We start from the raw sequence: 22,974 nt of genomic DNA, 5'->3' as shown, positions 1-22,974 counted from the left end.
TGTCCCCAGCGAACTTGGCGTGGAGGTCTTCGACGATCTTGTTGGTATACTCCTGCTGCTGCCGGGTGAGTTCCCTGAGTATGGGGATATCTCGCACGTGCATGCTGAGTTCCTCGATTCCGCGGCTGAGCTGTTGTACCACGGGGGCTCCTTGTCGCTGGACTTCTTGCCCAATAAGGTCGCCAAAAGGGTTCTCTACCCGCCGTTCCTCCACGTCCATGTTGGTATCCTCGTCGTCGTCCATTACCCGAGGCACCGAGGGCCTCTGAGTAGAGGATCTCTCTCTGATGGGGGTGACGTATGGGGAGAACTCCCTGTGGTCTGCCTGCCGCCTCCTCGCCCGCCCATATGATTCTTCCTGCCTCGTCGATGCGAAGAGGGAGCCTATCGGCACATCTCTCTCTTTCCTGTGGCGCCTCTTCGCCTGGGTTTCTAATATACCTCGATCTCTCAAGGCGATTGAGCTCTCCATGTTGTAGTCTTCCTCCGACCGTTGCTGATGAGCCCTTGACATTGCTAAGTTGCTCGAGCTTGAGCTGTGGTTGCCTTCTGCACCAGGGTTGAGCGATGAACCAGGGGGCTGGGTGAGCAAGTCCGAAAGACCGTTGGGAGAGAGTGATCTTGATTGGGAAGAGTTCTGGGTAGTCGAGGATTTCGGGATCGTATTCCTCGAAGGTAGCGGTGGTTCCTGCTTCTGCGAAGAAACCTGAGTAGTGAAGGTATCCGCAGTATAGATGTTCGGCGCTTCCTCTTCGAACGATGAAGGATGTAGCGCAAAGATAGTCGTTGATGGCTGCTGTTGCCACTCGGGGGTGCATATAGTACCTTGGTCTTTTCTAATAGACTAAGCGCTTATTCTTCTACTGAGAGCACGGTGACTATCCGCCACTAAGCAAAATACTCAGAGTATTGGTTTAAGCGAGTAGTTGTCTTATCGAGACTTTGGTAGTGTATGCGATAGGTAAAGAGTAAAGTTAGGGATAAGGTACAATATAGTGTTAAGGAAAATGGCTAGTGCTAAGCGATAATTCTGTAGCGTTTAAACTGATGATATTGTAAACCGGATTCCCTTGACTTGATGGTTGATGATACCCTCAAGTCTTCGCAGAATCCTGCCCTATTTATACATGTGGGAACCTATGCCAAGGCCCGCTTTCTAATACTAACTGATACAACGATAAATAGAATAAGGTCAAGCTCCCGAAGATAACCCAGATAGAAAAGCGCCCCCGCATAGTTCCGTCCTCCATTCTAATTCCGACACGTAACCATGAACCTTGCAATTGCCAGTCATCGGGTCGCACCATACTATTGTCCTAGACCTACTTCCCTAAGTAGAACAGCCTGCAGCCGTAAGCCCCGCTTCCCATTCTATTCCGGGTGAGACACCCAATAGTAAACGTGCCGTCACAATAGTATGGTACTAGTGTGGTAACACCGCGTGCCCCCACACCACCCGATACCTTTCTATGCTTGTCCTTCCGTTACCCGACCGTCTTCGCATCACAACCCGTCACTCGTATTCCTCACTGTCCTTCGCCTCTAGGACAGTGCTCCGTAGTTCCTGTAACATTTATATAGAGAGTTCGAGTGTTTTGATGAAGATCATGGTACAACACTTACGCACCAGGCGTTTCGGGGTGTAACCCCATCCTCAGAGTGTGTAAAGAGAATTAAATTTCGCGCGTATAACGAGACAAATATAGAAAAGCCCATAGCCAACCGCTATAAAATAACCGTAATACATAAAAACCTTATTCCCATGACCCAAAATAGAAAGAAACCGTAACGCAACATGAGATACCGAAAAATAGGAATACCCAATCAATTTTGATCCTCCAAAGTTGTAATCCTTGCCCTAAATGCCTCATTCTGGGGGGCCAATTTCCGCTTCCTTTCACCCTCCCTTCCGTGGTCCTTTCCTCCGGAAGGATTTCGTTTTCTCTTCAGGTCGGTTAACCTGACCTTACTCGTCGCCACGCAATCTTTCGCAAAATGGTTATCCCTACCACAGCGGAAACATTTTCCTTCTTTTTGCCACTTCTCCTTCTCGTCCTTGGTGAGACCTAAGTCATCCGAGGGCTTGGAGTTGTGCGCTGGCGCGGAGAAAGTTTTCCGAGGTGCGGGGTTGCGCGATTTTCGCCGTTCCGATTTCTCCTCCCGAGGTTTCACGACATCCTTGCCACGTAAAATTTCTTTTCGTGCTTTTACCTCGTGATCCTCGCGTCCGACCTTCCTAACCCATGCTAGCCATTCCGCGAAGTCTTCTGGTTCCTCGATTGCATTCGAGAGGCGTTGTTCCAGCGAGGAGTTTATTCCTGTTAGGATCATGGATTTCATTACGATGGGTCCGACCTTCGCGTCCCATTCCAGATTCTGCATCTCGTTGATGTAGTCATCGATCATGCCAGTTTGACGGAGCTTATCCATCTTCTGCTTGGCTTGTTCTTGACTGGTCCGATTGCCATATTGAATCCGTAGTTCGTTTTTAAAATTCTCCCATGTCCCGATGCTGGGGTCCACCGATAGTCGTTCCACGAAGTTTCGCCAGAATTTTGCCGCACTTCCGGTAAGTTCCAAGGATGCCCACAGGATCTTGGTCTGGTCGTCCCACCGGACTTTCCTCTGAAGTTCAATTAAGACTTCCATTTGGTCTATCCAGTGTCGCACATCTTCATCGGCTTTTCCGGAGAAGGAGATCTTTGCCTGTTTTGGCGTGTCTCCTAGGGTGGCGTGAGGGGGGTGCACGAGGTCTACCTCTTGCTGCCTGTTACGGCGCCTTCGCTCTTCCCGTCTTCTCTGCCTTCGTTCACGTGCTCGACGATCGTCCTCTGAATCGGAGGAGCTGGATGAGTCGGAGGGGGGTGGGTCTCGAGGTCTTGCGCGGTTTCCGCCGTTGCCATTATTGCCGTTGCCTCCCCTGCCTCCCTGCTCACTTTGCTGGCTTCCCCTTGTCTCGGAGCGAGGGGGCACGGGGGGTTGGCTCCCAGATCCTTCCGGTCTCTCTCCGGAGTTACTAGGGGGGTTCTGTGGAGGTTGGGGGGGTATTACGCCTCCGCCTCCTGAGCCTTCGGGGGCTGCGGCCGTTCTATTGGCTGCTACCCGCATTTGCTCGATTATCTCCTCCAGGTTTTTCTTCGTACCTGCGAACTGGTATTCCATCGCGGCCTGTCTGTCCCGCTCCATTCTTTCCAGGGCAGCCGTGACTTCCGCGGGTAGCTGGACTGGGCCATCTTTTGGGAGTTGCTGGACAAAGTTGGTCAGCGCGTTTATGTGCTGGTCTTGCCGCTCCTGCCTCTCCTGATGTGCCCTAGTTGCTTTGACGATCTGCCCAAGGACTTGACCAAGATTGCTGGTAGCGGCGGTGGATTCCGCTCGTAGCTGAGCCATGACCTGGTTGAGCTGATTGTCTCGCTCGGCTCTGTCCCCAGCGAATTTGGCGTGGAGGTCCTCGACAATCTTGTTGGTGTACTCCTGCTGCTGACGGGTGAGTTCCCTGAGTATGGGAATGTCTCGCACGTGCATGCTGAGTTCCTCGATCCCGCGGCTGAGTTGCTGCACTACTGGAGCCCCTTGTCGCTGGACTTCTTGCCCGATGAGGTCGCCAAAAGGATTCTCCACTCGTCGCTCCTCTATGTCCATATTGGTATCCTCGTCGTCGTCCATTACCCGAGGTACCGAGGGCCTCTGAGTAGAGGATCTCTCTCTGATGGGGGTGACGTAGGGGGAGAACTCCCTGTGGTCTACCTGCCGCCTCCTCGCCTGCCCATACGATTCTTCCTGCCTCGTCGATGCGAAGAGGGAGCCTATCGGCACATCTCTCTCTTTCCTGTGGCGCCTCTTCGCCTGGGTTTCCAATATACCTCGATCTCTCAAGGCGATTGAACTCTCCATGTTGTAGTCTTCCTCCGACCGTTGCTGATGAGCCCTTGACATTGCTAAGCTGCTCGAGCTTGAGCTGTGGTTGCCTTCTGCACCAGGGTTGAGCAATGAACCAGGGGACTGGGTGTGCGAGTCCGAAAGACCATTGCGAGAGAGTGATCTTGATTGGGAAGAGTTCTGGGTAGTTGAGGATTTCGGGGTCGTGTTCCTCGAAGGTAGCTGTGGTTCCTGCTTCTGCGAAGAAACCTGTGTAGTGAAGGTATCCGCAGTATAGGTGTTCGGCGCTTCCTCTTCGTACGATGAAGGATGTAGCGCAAAGGTAGTTGTTGATGGCTGCTGTTGCCACTCGGGGGTGCATATAGTACCTTGGTCTTTCTAATAGACTAAGCGCTTATTCCTCTACTGAGAGCACGGTGACTATCCACCACTAAGCAAAATACTCAGAGTATTGGTTTAAGCGAGTAGTTGTCTTATTGAGACTTTGGTAGTTTATGCGATAAATAAAGAGTAAAAGTTAGGGATAAGGTACAATATAGTGTTTGGGGAAATAGCCAGTGCTAAGCAATAATTCTGTAGCGTTTATACTGATGATATTGTAAACCGGATTCCCTTGACTTGATGGTTTGATGATGCCCTCAAGTCTTCGGAGAATCCTGCCCTATTTATACATGTTGGAACCTATGCCAAGGCCCGCTTTCTAATACTAACTGATACAACGATAATAGAATAAGATGATGCTCCCGAAGATAACCCAGATAGAAAAGCGCCCCCGCATAGTTCCGTCCCCCATTCTAATTCCGACACGTAACCATGAACCTTGCAGTTGCCAGTCATCGGGCTGTACCATACTATTATCCTAGACCTACTTCCCTAAGTAGAACAGCCTACAGCCGTAAGCCCCGCTTCCTATTCTATTTCGGGTGAGACACCCAATAATAAGCGTGCCGTCATAATAGTATAATACTAGTGTGGTGACACCGCGTGCCCCCACACTACCCGATACCTTTCTATGCTTGTCCTTTCGTTACCCGACCGTCCTCGCATCACAGCCCGTCACTCGTATTCCAGCGCTGTCCTAAGTCTCTGGGACAGCGCTCCGTAGTTCCTGTAACAGGTACCGTTCTGTCCGATTCCACCCCCGAAAAGCTCTTGAAGTTAACTATTACTGCTGAGTTTCCTTCGCAGTTCCTCTTTCCGGTCCGAGGTCCTGCAGCATGGAGCACTAGGAGCGTAGTCAGACTCGTACCGCATCTTTTTTTCGTACACTCAAGAAGAATAAAAGCAGTAAAGGGTCAAAAGCGAAGGCTAAAAGCACCGTAGAGTAGCCTTTGGAGCGCAATCAGTTATGGATTATTATATTCGATAGGATAACCACCCCGCTTGACTCCGATAAAGTCCCGCTATTTCTGAAGAGATTTTGATAATTATATCGAGCGCACACTGTGTAATTGCCCTGGGGTACTATGGGTAGTAGTCATGTGGTATTATCGTTAAATAGGAAATGGGAACACCATGTCGGCACCTCGATCGCGAGAGATAGGTGTCTTTATAGACGTGTCCATTGAACTGAGTGGAAGAGGAGGACGATTTCTCTTGCCTTTCAGTTATGATGATTGAGAAACGTTTTCTCGCTAGATTTCTCGAGGTCGTCTTTGATTAGAAGTCTAAGATAGTCCCCAAATCTCTACCTTATCGTTATCGATATATCCTTCGCTCTGCTCGTAACCATCTAAAAACCTTTCGAAACCTCGGGACACAAGAAATGTCGTTCTTTTCTGCGTAGGAATAACAAACCTCCGACCATGATTGTTCTGTCTCTCTTCCTGGTGGTGTCTTTGAACGCTTCTCGAAGGGTAATCGTATTTCCGGACCTCTGAAGCTCCCTTGCTCTATATGCCACAATTACTGCTAGAAGAGGCAGCGTAAATGTCCCCCTAGGACCCTACCTATTGCCTTGTGAGTCATCCGATCGGCCATTTCACCGTTTTTACTTACCAATAGGTATCCAGACGGTACTACATTCAGAAAGAACTACTACTTTTATAAGGAAGACATGGCGAAGGGCCGGTTCGACCTTTGTTGTGCAGCGCCAAGTAACGCAAGCTACGTATCTTGGAATGAGCATGAAAAGAAAAAGAGGAGAATTTATTTGGTACAAAAGACACGAAGAGGGGTAGAAAGCCTATGCCGCGGGGATATCCTCCACAAATGTACAAATTTCCAACACCCAGACACCTCTGATGATTCCTGTCCCATCATCGCCCCCTTCTAGGATTCCTGGCGGCTTATTTACCTGGCTGGGAGTGTGGAATTTGCATGGACTCTATCCGGGCCCGATGCTGCTCACACTCGGTCTCATGGTTCTCCAAATAAATCAGCTTGAAGAACCTCCTTCCGCAGATGCAATGAAGAGCCCTTCTATCCTGATGAGACACGAGATGATTGGTGAGATGACTCTCCATGTGGTAAGATTTTGCACACATAGAGCACTGATATTGTTTTCTCCGATGCACCTGGGCATGACCGGTGAGCCCCTGTCTGGTGATAAAGACCTTGTCACAGGTAGTGCACTTCCACTCTGTTGGAGTGGGTGTTGGGATTGGTTTGAGGGTTTTAATCGAGTGCGATCTAAGATGATTGGCTAGCGCCGCCTTACGGGTGAAGGAGTGAGAACAATGCGAGCAGTGGTGGAGGTTTGGTGTCGACGGGGGAAAAGGATCCCCGCGAGGGTCTATTCGGATGGTGTCGCCACCACTTCCACGTGCTAGCACTATCGCCGCATCATCGTGTCTTGGAGTGTGATCCATGGAACACTCTTCTTCGGTGGTGTCGTGAGCTTCCCCGGCGTCAGGTTCCGTATCCTGTACTGCCGTGGGACTAGAACCACTCAGATCATGACCCACCCTAGAAACAAGGGCATTAACCGCTCCTTCATGATTCATTTGCTCATCCGACTCCACAACCGGTTCTCCGAGATCGAATTCCGAAGAAGTTTCCGAGTGGAGCGCGTCGTTATCAGCAAGAATTTCTGTGTCAGGAGTGTATTCCTGGACAGACAAAGATGGAACTGTACGAGATCGATTAGCGCCCTTCCAGACCACTTCCGAGTGCCTTCCCAGCCGGCTGGAGGGTACAGCGTGGTTTGCTATGTGCTTCGTTAATTTCGGCGCATTTGAAAATCTCTGGCCGCAGCTGGTACAGGGGAACCATCTGGTTTTGCCCATGGTATTTGTTTGAGTTTCTCTCAAAACACTAGGCCCATGCATCGCCGTAAGAGGATTACCATTGTGGTGATGGGCTTGGGTATCTGGAGTTCATATCAGCTTCCCGCATATGAAGAGTAAGAGATCATGTCCCAGACATACCTCCACTGGAGGGCGTATCCCGCAAGTTTGGATGTATTGTGTTTTCGAAGGAGGGGTTGAGGCGAGCTCCGAAAAACTCAGCAGACTCGAGCATTGATTGAAAGATAATGGTGAGTCTCATGTTTTGAATGACGGGAGAATGTGCGGTACTCGGAGTTAGTACATTAGGCCGGAGGTGTGGATCGCGGCTGCCAGAGGTGTTTAGGTTAGTACCCGTTCACCCGTGCAAAAACGAATTTTGAAGAACGATTGGACGCTTACACGTTGCCCTGACGAAGAACTACTTGTATCCGAGTGGCCAACCGATGTGACACGAGAGGTGGGGCATAGAGGTCGGAGTCTTGCCCCGTTATGTCTGTATAGTCCGGTGCCTGCGCAGGCTGACCAACTAAAACATCGAGAGGAGCGTAGCCCTTTTGATCCAGGCTGGATCTGCAAATCCCTGAGCGATATTCCTCTCTATTGGGCGGTGCAATGGACGGCGACACTGAGACAACCTCACTCTCTACCATGGGGTTGGAGGGGGCTATGGAGGGGGATTGAGTAGGTACGTCGAGGCCCGCACGGTCGAAGATGAAATCAAAGTTGCCTAGAAATGTAGACTCCATGGCTTCTTGGGGGTGAAACATACCGGCGGAGGCCGCGGGATTGTGGAATGAACCGTGTTTTTTGGAGGGAGAGCTATGGGTTCTGTGTGAAGACCTTTCGGTGGTGGATCAGGAATCGGCCAAAGGTTTTGCACTTTGGTGGCTGTGCGGTTTTCAATGTTGGGTTTAGCCATGAGAATGCTAACCGGCTTAGTCTAAAATTTAGCCAGCACTATGAGTAATTTCGAAGACTACGCGAGGCAACTCATAATCTGACTGGAGTGATCGAGAAAAGGAATTCAGCAGTGCCTTGAAGATATGTTACGTTTGTAGGTTTCCATCTCCTGCCTCGTAATTTGGGAGGTTATTTCTGGTGGGATGTCGTTTTCTTGTTTTTTTATTGACTATAACTAACTTATACACTTGTAAAGCAGAGTTGGAGTTTGCTATATGAAATCTCATATGGCGAGGCTTTCGAGTATTTAAGCTAGGTGTACGGAAAAAAACGCTGTTTTATACTCTCACAGTTCCGGCAATGACAAATTCACCAGGAACCTCGTCTTCCGCGTAGGACAGAGATATCGAAGAAGGAATGTTGGTTAGTTCTGCAGTTATATACATCCCTTCTCTATTTCTTTATAATTTCTCGCTGCTCTGGGGCTGTTAGGGGTTAATCTATGGGTTTCTACAGTCCTTATGTCTTTTCTTCCTGGTTCTGGTGGCTTACTTGATATCTGGTAAGATGGAGCAGATGCTATTCTTAGCTATCCCCAGATATCTTCCGTTACCACCCACAATACCTAACTACGACCAGGTATCTTTACCTCTCACCAGGCACATATTTATGTACGGTTGCCTTTTAACTGCAATTAGAACTAGCAGCTTCGCCGCTGCGCTACCGCTATCGCTAGCCTTGCGGCCGTCTTTTTTTCACTGCCCGTTCCGGAATCACTTTATATACTACTTTTGCTCTTTCTAAGTTAAAGTCTTTCCGCGGGACGTCGAATCTTGAAGTCATATGTCACGTGGGATGGTGTCTAGCTCTAATACCACACCAATAAAAATCTTTTGATCAACATCCAGAATGTACATGAGATATTTGCAAGACAATAATGAACCCCGCCACTACCGGGGAAAAGTCGGATCACTTGAATTGTAGGCGGAGGGGTCGTTGGGCATGATAGGGAATAATTCTCCCAATTTCCAGAACACCCCAGGCATAACTCGATCAAGTCTTGACAGCACAGGTCTTTGGAAGAAGAAAACTCTCAGCCGGTGTTCTTGGTTCGGAGGAGTGTACTGGAAAGTGCTAAGCAGCGGCTTGATTGGCGAGTTATTATCAAATACTGAACTGTTTGCATCATCGGGGGTTGTGCACGATTCTGTCGGCGAATATCTCCGGCTAGGGGTGAGTAGGCGCTTTGTAATTGTGCCGGGGAGCTCACCGGGGGAGACGGATGTTTTGAAGCTGGATTTTCTTAGAGGCATAAGAAGTGTATAGAGGGTTCAAAAGAAGCTACATTCCTCCTACAACCAAGCTGAATCAAAAATTCTGTGGGCAAGGAAATGAGGAGCCTAGTATATCAAGTCGGAAGGTGGGGGGAGGGGTTCGGCCGCGGTCCACCTACCGTAGTTTCTTACTTTCTGCCTCATTTATACGACTCATTCAATAGCTATCGTGTATGTTATTTGTGTATAGAGGATTTATATTATTGAAATAAAGGTTACACTTTGTATCTGTCGTTTGCCCTGTTCGAGGTGCCGAGGTTGCTCTCTCGGTGACGCTTCCAGGTTTTATAATAGTACTGTGCTCCCTCGACTAGTACAACGCTAGAAGTTCACACCTATAACTATTGAACTAACTACTCCAATGTGTTGAAACTAGTATTACTATAGTATATGTATTGATCGGTATGGCACGTGGGCTAGGGTTCTTGGCATTTGTTTCAGTTTGGAATGGTAAGGATCGACTGATGGAGTCGGAAAGATAATATTCCGGTGTCTGGTTGGAGCGGGGCGGGGGGTGAACCGCGGGTCCCCTACAGGGTCACTGATGGTTTGCTAGGGAATCTTTATGACGCGGGAGTTACATCTACATATTGTTATGTACTTTGTGGAGGCTATGCTGAACTTACGAAGCTAGATGTAAACCTTTACCCCCGGATGAAGCAGGAAAGCGATATGTTCATGTCAGCCTGGGGAATTTAGGGTCAAATTCATTATGCCAGCTGATGACCATAAACAGTGAGGTTTTTTTTTTTCAGTATGAAAGAAGATGTAGCGGTAGAATGTAACTGGAATGTACGGATATCACATTCAGAGACGATGAACGCGTACGTGCAGACCACTGGATGGTAGGGTCCAGATCATGAGAACTATGCGAGATGCGAGAGATGGTTTCAAGACATGATGGTCACTGAATTGAAATATCAAAAGTGATTTGACACATTTCGGTAGGCTAAGATGGATGGAAGTAGAGCTGTACGCAATAAAACGTTTGTTAATTACGGTATACTAGATACTTAGTGCTGCGGATGTCAAGAAAAGTTGGATTTATATCACACTGAGAAATGTTGATTTGAGCATTGGTGCTTCGAATGACATTTTAAGAGACAGAAGACAGAGACTGGGCAATAGGCACCTCCGGTAACTTATAGGAGTCCATATAGATCTAGAAATGAGCTTACTCATATTCAGAAGTGAGCTTTAATCCAATTGCAAGTAACGCATTTTATTTCATTTCAACTCATCTAACCTATTCGAACTCGACTCAACATGACTTCCCCGGATTTCTTCTCTTCCTAACCACTGCTACCGTTACCACCGCGTGCAGAGTCATCTGCAGATATTCTAGTAGTTCTCTTCCGGTATTGATAATCTCCTTAGGGGACCACCCACTCACCTTGAAGACCCACCGTGAGCCTCCAATTCCCTGATCTCTCGCTCGATAAGTGCCATATTCATCTCCGTATAACGTATCTGGGCCCTCACCCTGCCCATACATTCGAGGATCTGCTGCCAGACCCTACGGTCATTCCTGATTTCGCCGGGGAACATGTTTTGGGCGCAATCTCGTAAGTCGTTTTCAGAGAGGTGGATGGCGGAGACAAGGGCGCTATCGATGGCATTGTAAGCAGTATTATGTAGAGTGAGAATGTCACGGAGATAAGCGAGGTCAGTGCGAAGAGCGATGAGAATAGCGGAGGTAGACATGCTTGTGTACGTTGAGGGGTGTGGGTGTTTTAGTTGCTGGTTGTGTTCTTTTGTGTTTAGCTTTTTGATCCGGATGCGGGTGGAGGTGCTTTCCTGTTGTATGTTTGTGTGTGCGAGTCTGAGTGTGTGGTCTTCGCTTGGAAGGGCAACGGCACCATATATAGGCATTGAAAGAGATTCATGTGTGCCTGTATATGTATTTTGTCTTTCGAGTTCGGTCGAATTTCAGGTTCCAAGTGGTGAGGTGTTTCAAATCTTCCTAAAAATAATCATGAAAGTACGTCAAGGGAACCTATCGTTTTATTCTCATATATGTTCCGAGCTACGTATCACATCGGCTACTAACGGAGTGGAAGAGAATTGCATAGGTGCGTCGTCCAGGATGTGGGGGCTTTACTCCCAGATTCTTCCCGTGCTGTATTGCCGCCTTCCTATAAAACCCAAACCCAACTCTTTTCTCTCATCCATCCCCACTCTCTTCCTCTCATCAACACCATCTCTCTTCTAGTCATCAGCCCATTCAGCATCTTCTCATACTTCACGATCTCTCATTTCTCATCCACAAAAATCTTCGTCGACCAGGACCGTCCCGAAACTCATCCCAAAAGCATCAATTCGTCCAAATAAAACGCCTTATACATACTAAGTCCTCAAACGTTCAGTCAAGTCGTTCTGATTGTGCTATAGACGACAGAGAGTATTACTTCTCATTGTGATCGCCCTCAGTACCATCGTTCTATCTTGTACCCCGCGAACTTGTGGTAAGACCTCCTTTCTTTCCGATCCTCTGAAGACATCCATCTCTCTTGCCCAATATTTCCCCCTGGAGGCATTGTTGTCATCGAGAGAGTGTGCCATCTTGCTAAAACGTCTCTAGCTGTGGTCTCTGAGAGTCTTTGACAATCTCGTCACACCATCTGTTTTCTGACTTTCTCCTTACCCCTATCACATCCCTCCAATACTCATTTTCTACTTTCACCTATTTTAGTCTTCTTATCTCCGTACCCCCCTACTTCGTAATTTCGACTGTTTTATCCATCTCTTAACGTAGGGAAATCTAATGCCTCTTGTTTATAAAGCCTGTGTACGTTCACCGGAAAGCGATGACGAAGGGGTCGCCCTCGTTTTCACCGAGAATAGACATGTTCACCCTTGGAAGTATCTTCTTTCTCTCTAGACTTGTCAATAAACTAACATTACTCTACAGACTTCGCCGCTGCTCGTGCTGAGGCCAGCAACATCGAAACAGAACAGTCTGAAGGGGATGGTGCTCCAGGCCATGTGATCCAAACTACTCAGGGCCGTGGGTCCCGGGGCGAAGACATCAGTAGTGAAAGCAGTCGCTCTGACTCCAGCAGCGAGGACGAAGGAGAACAGGATGAAACAGATCAGGTATACGTCGGTTCGACCTCTGAGACCTTGATGGGACGCATCCTTCGTTGGGAGACCGACACCCAGGAATTGCAGGGTGCGGAACGGCTGATCACCCCCTTCCCGGAGGAGGGCGAGCAACTAAGGATGCCGCCAATCAACAGAGGGCTCAGTGATGCGCACATAGCAATCTATGGTTCACGTCCTCCAACCCCACACCCATTCTTTGAGGATCAATCCTACCCCACACACTCTTCCTCAAGCACAGCTCCTCGTACTGCTGAACTACAGGCAACCCCTCCTGCTGCTCAACTACAGGCAGCCCCTGGTAACGCGCCCCCGAGTCTTCCTAGCCAACACTCCACATGCCCCCATGGTGCCCACCGTACAGGTTCGCCCACTCCGTCCTCTGCACCCTCTGAGTCTGATCCAGATCCTGCATGCGGGGTCTGTTACAGGAGGTCCGTCGATGTGCAACTGGTTGGTTGCAATTACTCACTATGCAGTACATGCACCCGAAGAACTTACTTCGCGTCACCAAAACATTTCAACCATTGGCCATTGGGCATCGACTGCCCGTTTTGCCGTAGGGGTGTTCAATTTGTGAAGTCGGACAATGACTCTGGGAGGATCAGAAGATTACCACTCTGGGTGGTGAGGTGGAGTATCAAAGAAAGGACAAAAGTCATGAAAGCCCATAGAAGGACTGTTGAACCGGAGGAAATGAGGGGCTACGTTCGTTTCATGTGAGTTCTCAATCATCGTCGTAAATGTGCTTTTTCAATGCTCATGACTTTTAGGCAGGATGCGATTACCGTACGACGTTATCCTACGCTTCCAAACACAGAGGCTGCAAATACTGTCGTAGTTGGAGCTCCTGCTCCCCCCCCCCCCCGGTCCGGTCAAAAACGAAACTACGTCTGAAGGCGTAAACTAAAGCTCTCGATGATTGCTGTTAACACAGATGTATAACTGGGAGGAGGTTCATATGTTCTCTGTCTTTGCGGTTTTCCTCCGCTGTGCTTTCTACAGCTGAAATGCACTGAAGGTTTTTCTCCGGTATCCATTGAACATAGCCTTTTTTTCATGCCCTTAGATTCTTATTTCCTTTGGATAGTTGTTCCCTTGAATAGTTTTTTCGCTTGACTGGGTGCCTCTGTTGGATAGTTGTTCTCTTGAAATAGGCTTTTCTCTCCAAATGTTTTTCTTCATGCTGATTTCCCTTGAGTCATTTCGTTTCCCCCTGAGTACCTGTTTCTTTCCATCGTTAGACTCTCAGGTGGTTCCTCCATTTGCCGGCTTTCTTGCATGGATATAGATATTTCCCTTTGACATTTTTTTCCATTGAGTGGTCCAGGAAGAATGGATAGCACGGCTTATGAGAGAGTTATTATGTCGAAGTACTGTTTAGCTAGCTCAGATATCGATTTAACGCTTGTATTATTGATAGTGGTAGCTGATTTAAGATTCGCTGTATCATTCATAATAGAAATTAGCCGTATTATTAGCAAAGGTCACGTAGTACACTGGGGTTCTCACTTGGATTTCTTTGGTCGGCTCTACAATCCACTCTTTTCTGAGGAGCGACTGTCTATGGTCTGTGGCTCCGGATGGGGTGTATCGATAATTGCCGGTATAGTTTGGGAGGGAGTACGCCGACCTTTGCCTCTAGGTTACCACTGCTGAGAGGTTCATGAATGCTAGGCTCCTCGAGTTCCTTCTTCCCGTAGTCCAAAAGCTTCTAACTACTGACACTAGGTAACCGATCGTTTTCCTACTCCGTTCCTACCAATACCTGTTAGCACTACGTCTTCAGGCATTTGCTTGATCGTGCGGAATACCTCTTAGCGAACGGAGCTGCCTATTCCCTTTCCCTACTCACTCAAGGCTTCATCAGGAGATATGGTATCACACCACTGAGGGAATAATCTGGTGCCTTCACTCTGAATACTGCAGGACAGGGACAGAGGGTTGTGAGTTTTATCGAGAAATAAAGATATGCACATGTGGTCTTCCGTCAATAATTAACACGCATCCTTCAGGTAGTTGAACGATTCCCTGGCTTTATCTTCTCTCCACAGCTGATTGAGAGCTTAGGTGTTAAGATGGGAAGAACAGATCTCTGGAAATGCCATGGCCATGCTTTATTGTGGTATTGCCATTTTCTCCACAGATGAGACAGGGTGGTTCGGGGATGCTCGAATATCCAGAAACGAAGCTCACAAATGCGCCGATTAAACAGGGAACATCATCCTCTCACTCCCTCGAGCTTAATCCTGTATCTGAAGCGTTGAGCAGTTATTCCACTACTTCGGTGGACCGATAATACAGAGTGACAGCATCTCCAGAACCAGTAGAAGGATGAGACTCTTATTTCTTATTTCTTTTTCTTTCTGGGGATCTGCTGCTCATTCACAAATGCTATAAATATAGGCAAACATCACCACCAACCGGAAAAAAATCACAGCGATGAACATACCATCACAACCCATGCTAATTCCACAAGCAGCTAGAGCTTGGAACCCCCGAACATGCCAAGCCGGGCGGGATAAATCAAAAGCACGCAGCCTTTAGCATAAGCCATCAAAATTCGTTTGAGTCCGTGGATAGTGGGTAGATAATGCATGGGGAAAAAAACGGCCGATTATCAAGACTAGATTACAAGACTCCGAGTCGGACCAAAGTTCCCAGGATCCTGATTGACGACTGACGTTGGAATTTGAACCGCCGCTAAACATTTCAAGGTAGCGGCGGAAGTAACCGAGGCTTGGCGGACAGGGATAACTGTGAAGGTTCAGCCCGACACGCTAGATTTTTATATTCGGATATGGATTTTCGGAGGTAGTTCTGCATTTTTACAACTACTAAAACTAGAGTGGAGGAGTAATGTTAACAATCTACTGCTTTCTGTTGGGAGTAACGTTTCAGCCAGGTCTTACCATGTCTCAGGCAGTGATCATTTCTCATGTTGACAGTGCAAAGTCGAATACATATCGATTTGACAAATATCTAAAACGATCGGGAAAGACTCGGTCCTTCACAATGGTTCTGATTCCGGTACATATACCCTTCTTTACATACATGGAGGGATGGAAAACATTTGTGGTGAGTGAAGGAAAATAGAGGCCGATACCCAAGGACCTTTTACGTTTTGGATGGGGAAGCGCTGTAGTTTCTTTTCATACCTTCACCGAAACATGTTCCGCCAAAGGGGAAATATCAGGTCAGCTCATTGGCAATGAATAGTAGCCATACATTGACCTCCCCGGAGATAGCTGCAAAATCGGAATGGGTGAGCATATCAACCCCCGCACCCCCGAAACTACTATTTGAGAGCACTAATTGAAACAAGGTTACAGGACGTAGGTTTGTATGGCAACCACATAACTCCCTTTCATTGTGCTCAGAACTCGGTTCTGCTAAACACTTTGTGTCCGGTCAGCGATCTTTGTAACTACATACTTCAGGGCGTTGAAACGAGGTTTTGGGAGTAGGTTCCATCTATGTTTTAGCTCTGTTTCACTGTGGCAGTCCTCACAACCTCAGGCCCTGCCGAAAAAAGAAATCTAGCTCGAAAGCCAAAATTGGAGGTAGTGTTTGGTAGGTAAAAATAAAACCCAAACTCCGTTTCGAAAGAACTTAGTTTATACACCCTTAACTGAGCAGCCCCTAAACGGAGTTTCTATACCTCAACAACAGCCAGACTGGCCCTGAATCATCTGGTGATACCTCCTCCACCCACCCCTAGGCTATAAGAGAGATATATGCTCTCTTCTCGTAGCCACCACCCAGAATAGGACCTACGCAGGTGCTCAGCCATGATACCAAGAGCAAATCTTAGCCATAGCGTACCAAGAGAAAATCTTAGCCATACGCCGAACGGAAATCATTACCCCACCAAAGCACACACTACTTTTTCACCCACTCATCCACGCTCCTATTAACGCTCAATCCTCTTCCGGGGGTAGTCAGGTACCACCGAGAACATAATGGACCACCAACCTAGCATCCAGATTCACTCCTCATCATCCTTCTCTATTAACACCTACCTCCCGCCCCGTGAAACACAGCGGCAGTACCATGAACTCATGTCGTTATTTCACCACCAAGCTGTAGTATCGGCGATACGGAAGCAGCAGGCGAATATCGATCCCTCGCTATTGGGGAAGGGCGTGGGTGTAGAGACTGGGGAGTATTCTAGTGGAAGTGCTGTATGGATGCCGAGGGTGAGGGGTGGCAGAGGTGGGTATGGTGATAGGGTTACGGAGGTGGAGATGGGGGGATTGTTGATCCCCGGCTCTGTGGCCCCTTCACCTTGGAACCGGTGGCCGCGGCGGAGAGGCACTTCCTTCAGGATACCCATACCAATGTGGGGTGTATGGATGGAATCGCGATGGAGGGCAGGCCTGTAGGCGAGATGCGGCATTATCCCCGTCACGGACAAGAGTTCGTTAACCCCATTGAACACCACAAGAAGCCAAATTCGGGTGGTAATGCAGGTATGTGCCGGCCAGATACTAGGTATCTCTGGCGTATGTATGTGCGCAAGGCTAATGACATTTTAGACATCATTGCGGCAGCCGATACCCCATCAGGTGCAGCTGTTGCAACGGAGCCCGGCAGTGACGTTGCTGCCATTACAGACACAGCTCCGGATACCGTCAGCATCATTGGCGGCGCGGAAGAAGTTGCATTGGTAGTCCAGATACGCCGCTCGAAGCGCAAGAAGGCCGTGATTCCCGTCGTAGGGAGTGCAGCAGCGAGACAGACCAATGCAACCGGTTCCAAAACGGAGACTGCGGCGGCGGGGCAAAGTCAGAAAGTAGCTGTTTCCGTCGAGGGAGCTAGTCCCAGCGACAAAAGCGTTCGCCGAGATATTTCCCCGCAGGAACAGAGACCGAAAAGGCCTTATGCTAGACGCACCAAATCTCAGCCTATCTTGCCGTCCATCTCCGCAACCGTTCCCGTCCCCGCTGCTCCAGAGCCCACTCCCACCGTTCCCTTCCCCCATAAACCACGCGGCAAGCGCGACAAGACACCCGCGTGGTACCTCGACAGTCCCAGCTCGGCCAGCGTCGATGAAGCGGTGAGGACGGCAGCGGGAACGTTCCGATGCGAGGTGTGTGGGAAGGAGTGGCCGTGTCGTGCGGCACTGCTGAGGCACTCGTATAAGCATACGAAGCATTTGAAATATAGGTGTGTATGTGGGAAAAGGTTTACTCGTGGTGATACGTTGAGGGTGCATTGTAGGCGGGTGGGGTGTGTGCCTGCTGAGGGCGGTGGTGGGTTGGTGGATGAAGAGGAGGAATGATGGGTGCGGGGGTTAGGGAATGGTGTTCCCTTCTGGGTGGACGGGAGGTTGGGGGAGGCCTGATAAGAACATGTTGAAGTAATAGTAAACTTGCGTGGGAGGATTTGGGCTGTGGGGATTTGTTTTGCATGGCCCTTGAGGTAGTCTTAAAGCCTGCCCAGCGCCGGCTTAGTCGGTCGCGCTTTTCGCGTAAACTAATAATCAGAAGAAATAATACTTAATAGACATGGTCAGGGTTTCCAATGGTAGCTATAGGAGCTGGTTGTGATATAAGACAAAACCACACCGACGACTAAACCAAGTGGTTCAAACCGGTTTACCTTGACAGTTTGAACCAGTTTAACTGCTTTAACCGCGGTTTAATATCTTAGCATACTCAGCATGATAAAATAGCACTTCCCGTTCTCGAACAGGTGTTCGAGCTTTGGAATTGACGTTTTCGACCTCAGGAACTGGGGTGTTCGAGCTCATGAACATGAGATGTTTAAACCATTTAAACCACCGGTATAACTGGCTTTGCAAAATTTCTAAACCATTCAAACCATTTATTGAGGGCGATAAGAACTGCACCAACTGTTAAGTAAAAAGGTACAGTTAAACCAGTTTGAACCATATAACCGGTAAACCAGTGGAGACCCTGGACAGATTCAGTGTCGAGTGAAGCCCAAAACCATGGACGCAAAAAAAAAAAAAAAGGAAAACATGAAAAGGGATGAGCGAAAACCATCCTTAGGAAACTAATTTTAGAAACTAGAAGAAATCCCCAGCATTATAAATAAACATTCAACAATAAGATGTGTGGTTTTACACCGGGATCCTTTGGCCCATACGCCCCTATATCCTGCTAGGGGCCACACAATAAATGAATTATGAATCAATAAACCCCTATATCTCCATTTCCATCCAACTCTTCCGGCTCAGAAAAAATGCCATCATGTAGAGTTCCATCCTCTAAACCTTCCGTATTTAAACCTTTTTCAAACGTATTTAGCTTTTTCAAACGTTCTTCCACGTTACGACCACTTATCTTCCCACACAACTCCTTTGCATCACTTGCATACAGATGCGCCCACATTGCAGCCAGAGAGGTAGGTAGATGCGCTACTCTCCTCTCCCATTGAGGTCCCGGATATAGAAATATTATCACGATCGTACTGTATCCCAAGATCCCGACAATCGTTGCAAACATCGGGGTCGAGACAGCTACATTACCTCTCAGCACTCTTCCCTCCAGCTCAATTGTGTTTGCTGCGTCCTCATATTGTAAGAGGTCCTCTGCATATATCCGAAGCCAAATTGCATAGAGTCGGCTAATAGTGTCCTCAAATGCGTTTGGTAGAATATCGGGCCGTGGGATACGCGTTATATTCTGTCTCTTCTGCACAACATCCGGATGGAGGGATATCATATGCGAACTCTCCCAATGTATTCCGCCGCTCTCACGAGGCGCTTCAATACTCATATTAATAAAAGCGTTTGTAAGCAGATCAAAACCTCCCAGATAGATACAATCCGTATCCCCTGCGCGAGAGGTTCAATGTTGCTCACTTCGAGCACATAGCCCTCGAGGTCAACCGTTGCGGTGAGGCGCACGGTTTCATGATTGAGTGTACAGCCAAGCACGGAGCTATCGACGCGCGGGATATAACGATGAGTTGTGCTGTCGGGGTCCATAGGGGTCTCGCCCCAGGCAGCAAAAAAAATGTTCCTGGGCACTGTGGGCTCGTGACAAAGAAGTCTGAGGCGGGCAACCCGCCCAAGGCCGGCGCATACCCTAACCCCAAGTCTTTTGTGATCCCGTGTACGTCTGTTTGTTCATCTGTCGGCCAACAAGGCTCATGTGTAACGTAGAGACCAAAATTATCAAGAGAGAGGATGCGATCCGGCAGACCTAGCGACAATGTGGGGCACGGGTTTGTCAAGTAACGTTTGCCCTTGAAATCCAGCCTATGGCAGGAGATTATGATTTTCTCAATAGGAACATGCGAGCAGTGGGTGCGGGCTTGAAGCCCAAGGGTCGTGGCGGAGACTGCCTCAATTTCAGAAATATTAGGTAATCAGAAGTGGAGAAGGTAGAGATTGTCTGTAGTCCAGGTTAAGCGCTTGATAGTGCCTGATATCATACCCGCTAGCACATAGTGTACGTCCATAAAGTCTATCTTGCTGCCGAAATCACTCTTTAGTATAGGTTCTCCAAGACTTGTCAACGGGACTATGATGCTTGACGGAGTTGTCATTGGGTAGAAGACTCCGCTGAGGGCAACTGCAAGTACTTGGGACAGTAGTATCGCTAGTGCCAATGCAGCAAGGGTTAGGTCTCCTGACCGCAGAGCGTGAAAGACCTGAAAGTGTGGAGGGGATTTATCGTAGTCCACCGAAAGAGACCTTTCACTCTTTGCATGAGCATGACGAAGGGGCGTATAAGGCCTGAACATGGAGTAATAGCTTCCCAGCGTGGTAAGAAGTGGTCCGACAATAATCCCCAAGAGGGTTGGAAGGTATGAAAAAAGGGCGTTGTAGCCAAATGTGTTTTCTTTGGCAGGAAAGACCATTCCTAATTTCTAGTCAGAAACGCGCTTCAAGATTTAAGATTTGAATGATTCACTTAGCATTATTCACCTTACTACTGCCATACAGTGCCGAAGCCAGAGCTGTCATTGAGACGAAGAAAATCGCAAAAGAAAAGTCCAGAGTAGAAGGTAATAGGCCAGACCTCAGGACATCGAGGCTCGGGCTTGTCCAAAACCGGTAAGCTGACTAGTGGAGCACCCGTCGGGTACGTAACCTCGATTCGTGGTCCGATATTTGGCTCAAGCACCAACCGGTAACGTGCCATGCCGTGCTTGAGAATACTTCTAACTATCCTCATTCTTTGAAACTCCGATCTTTCCAAGTGGCTCGTGAGTTCGGAACCCCTATCCAATATACCTAGTGCGCTGGCAAGACTGTTGGGCTCTCCATCCAGGTAGCACCGGCGGTCCTTCCCTAGTAGTAGCATAAATATAGCTGGGATCGCGGCTGTGAAAAGCCCAGCTTGTGTACCCCTGCACCACCGTCTATTTGTTTTAAAAACCCGTACCGTAGACTGAGAGGTTATAATGCCTGATACATCGTCACTCGGCCTCCTAACCAGTGACGGCTCCAACCTACACATCGCTGCAAAATGGATTTTGAAAGCGGAGCGATAGATAGCTGCAAGTACGCCGGGGTCGAAAAGTGTCTCCAGTGTAGAGTTTGTTTGGGAATGGAGTGCAAAAGGGAGAACTCGCTCTTGTTCATACACAAAATGAGAGGTCTTTACACGCGGCTTATCGCTCGTGCCTCCGAAACGCTTCAAGGCCTTAATATCACTTCGACCGCTGGCGGCGAAGACGTACCCTAGGCCTACTAAATTAGCGATACTGTCTCTAAACCCACCTTTGCGCGCCGCTTCTGCGCTTTCTCTGCTAGATGTACCTGAGTGGTATGCACTGAAAAAGTCCCCCAGGTAGGATACCGTAGTCATGTCAATCGGGGATCGGTCGCATTTCTCGGAAATATTCTGGATCACTCCGGACGGCAGGAGCACTGTGGCATTAACGTGAGACTTATAATAGCGAGGGGAACAAATATTGCTGTCCAAGGGCGCGACATGGAACTTGTGGTTGTGGTATTTCCCTCGGGCCGTACCGATCCCCACACGTAGAGTACTGAGTTGTGCCTGGAGTAATCAAGGACTCGGTTTCCACTGAGTGCGGAGGAGATAGTTGCCTCTAAACTCCTTTCAGATTGGTTGGGTACAACTTGATAGCTATAGTACTCTGCCTGTGACGCGGACTCGGGGGTTTTGTATAGATACGTTGAAGATCGGACATACGCACAGCGCCAACCCCAGTGTCAACTAAGCTAGGTCGCTAGACGACCGAGGGAACCTTTGCTCTTTGGTGTGAGATTATAACGAACGATGCCGCTACCATCATCGGGTATAGGATTAGCATTTGCCTCCTTGCATTCTAGGTCAGCCTCGTATAGAATGGTGGGTCCAGTCCATGGATATTGACCAGAGATGTCATCTACTCTCTCCTCCGTATTGTTGCCGATATCGAGACTTGAATTAACAGGGTAAGGAGATAATTTATCAAGAGCATAATCTTCCGTCATAAATTCAGGCAGAGAGGAGTTAAGCCAGGCATGCGTATAAGGCGGGTGATAAAAGTTGTTGTTGAATATCCCAACATCCTCTAGACCAGGCTCCTCAACAGGGATGTTCCATCGAATAACAGGATACGTTATATTCTGGGACGCGAGCACGGGAATCATTGTACTCTCGGGAATACCGGTAGTCAAAGGTGTAATCATGAGGCAGGTGATAAAAAGTATAGATGATGACGCAAGCACAGTAAAATGACTGGGGAATTTGTTAGTTTAGGATATTATTACTAAGGAGTGATTGGAGGTAAACCGTTTCTTTGCCGCTTTGGGTGGCGGTCACTGGTGCGGGTACTATTAAAGGTATTTGAACTACTGTAGAATGTCCTGTTTCAGTTGCTTCAGTGGGTGCGGGTACTGTTTAGGCTGTAGTGGGTGTGAGTGGTGATCCAGCTGTAATAGAGACTTTTAGCCACCAGCAACAAACAAAATATTACTAATTCCTAAGACTATTCTGCATGCGTTAGTTCCTTGGCCCCCATAGTCTCAAAATTACTCCGATAGGGGAATTTTAGGCATTGGGATTGAAGATATCGCTAGGCGTAGCCTTGAGTCTTGCGGCCGAAAGTATTATATCGTATCCGACTTGCATGTCTTGGAAGTCTTGGGAAAATTTTTCTCTGTTCGCTGCTTTAAGGCGCTGGCTAAAAGTCTCTAATGTCAAAAAATAAAGGTGTGCAAATCTATCGCTTTCGGGCTATCCTTGGAAGGAGGAAAGTTGCCAAGTTTGCAACCTGGACCGTGCACGACTTAGTAATGGAATTATCTTGCTTTTTACGGTTGGCAACAACAGAGCCAATCAAGAATTTTGGAAACACGTACAATTGCCACAGTAGGCTAGTGAGAGCTGAAAGAATGTGGTCGCGAATTTGACAATTTCATCTGTCCAAGGGATAAACCAGGCAGCACTCTCCTCCCCGTCAAGGGAAACGAGTATGGAATGACAGCTTGGTAAGGGCGAGATAAACGACCCGGTATTTACACTCTTGCATCATATTGGTCTATGGGAATAGGTACAGTAAACCGACGGACCCCTTTTTCATTAAGCAGGCGATGG

General features: G+C 48.3%; 6 protein-coding genes across 6 annotated transcripts; 2 read left to right on the top strand and 4 right to left on the bottom strand.

Moving 5' to 3' along the window:
* Nucleotides 1-6,167: 6,167 nt before the first annotated feature.
* LAJ45_03688 (uncharacterized protein) lies at nucleotides 6,168-7,855 on the bottom strand (the record flags this gene model as incomplete). The annotated part of the gene is made up of 3 exons (XM_046113273.1): nucleotides 6,168-7,189; nucleotides 7,248-7,435; nucleotides 7,509-7,855. The coding sequence occupies 3 exons, from the start codon at nucleotides 7,853-7,855 to the stop codon at nucleotides 6,168-6,170; spliced, it is 1,557 nt and encodes a 518-aa protein (XP_045973566.1).
* A 2,877-nt stretch (nucleotides 7,856-10,732) lies between these two features.
* Nucleotides 10,733-11,047, bottom strand: LAJ45_03687 (uncharacterized protein; the record flags this gene model as incomplete). The annotated part of the gene is made up of 1 exon (XM_046113272.1): nucleotides 10,733-11,047. One exon carries the CDS (start codon nucleotides 11,045-11,047, stop codon nucleotides 10,733-10,735), a length of 315 nt encoding a protein of 104 aa, XP_045973565.1.
* Nucleotides 11,048-12,150: 1,103 nt separating this feature from the next.
* LAJ45_03686 (uncharacterized protein) lies at nucleotides 12,151-13,342 on the top strand (the record flags this gene model as incomplete). Its single annotated transcript, XM_046113271.1, has 3 exons — nucleotides 12,151-12,205; nucleotides 12,255-13,164; nucleotides 13,219-13,342. The coding sequence occupies 3 exons, from the start codon at nucleotides 12,151-12,153 to the stop codon at nucleotides 13,340-13,342; spliced, it is 1,089 nt and encodes a 362-aa protein (XP_045973564.1).
* Nucleotides 13,343-16,407: 3,065 nt separating this feature from the next.
* LAJ45_03685 (uncharacterized protein) lies at nucleotides 16,408-17,729 on the top strand (the record flags this gene model as incomplete). The annotated part of the gene is made up of 4 exons (XM_046113270.1): nucleotides 16,408-16,629; nucleotides 16,677-16,917; nucleotides 16,984-17,614; nucleotides 17,669-17,729. The coding sequence occupies 4 exons, from the start codon at nucleotides 16,408-16,410 to the stop codon at nucleotides 17,727-17,729; spliced, it is 1,155 nt and encodes a 384-aa protein (XP_045973563.1).
* A 2,623-nt stretch (nucleotides 17,730-20,352) lies between these two features.
* Nucleotides 20,353-21,234, bottom strand: LAJ45_03684 (uncharacterized protein; the record flags this gene model as incomplete). The annotated part of the gene is made up of 1 exon (XM_046113269.1): nucleotides 20,353-21,234. The coding sequence occupies one exon, from the start codon at nucleotides 21,232-21,234 to the stop codon at nucleotides 20,353-20,355; it is 882 nt and encodes a 293-aa protein (XP_045973562.1).
* A 380-nt stretch (nucleotides 21,235-21,614) lies between these two features.
* Nucleotides 21,615-22,028, bottom strand: LAJ45_03683 (uncharacterized protein; the record flags this gene model as incomplete). The annotated part of the gene is made up of 1 exon (XM_046113268.1): nucleotides 21,615-22,028. The coding sequence occupies one exon, from the start codon at nucleotides 22,026-22,028 to the stop codon at nucleotides 21,615-21,617; it is 414 nt and encodes a 137-aa protein (XP_045973561.1).
* Between the last annotated feature and the right edge of the window lie 946 nt (nucleotides 22,029-22,974).

This window comes from Morchella importuna, assembly GCF_003444635.1.
Source record: "Morchella importuna strain M04M26 chromosome Unknown Morimp01GS008, whole genome shotgun sequence".
Classification (NCBI taxonomy): domain Eukaryota; kingdom Fungi; phylum Ascomycota; class Pezizomycetes; order Pezizales; family Morchellaceae; genus Morchella; species Morchella importuna.
The sequence above is the reverse complement of the archived record's forward strand: the minus strand, read 5'-3'. Positions and strand labels throughout refer to the sequence as shown.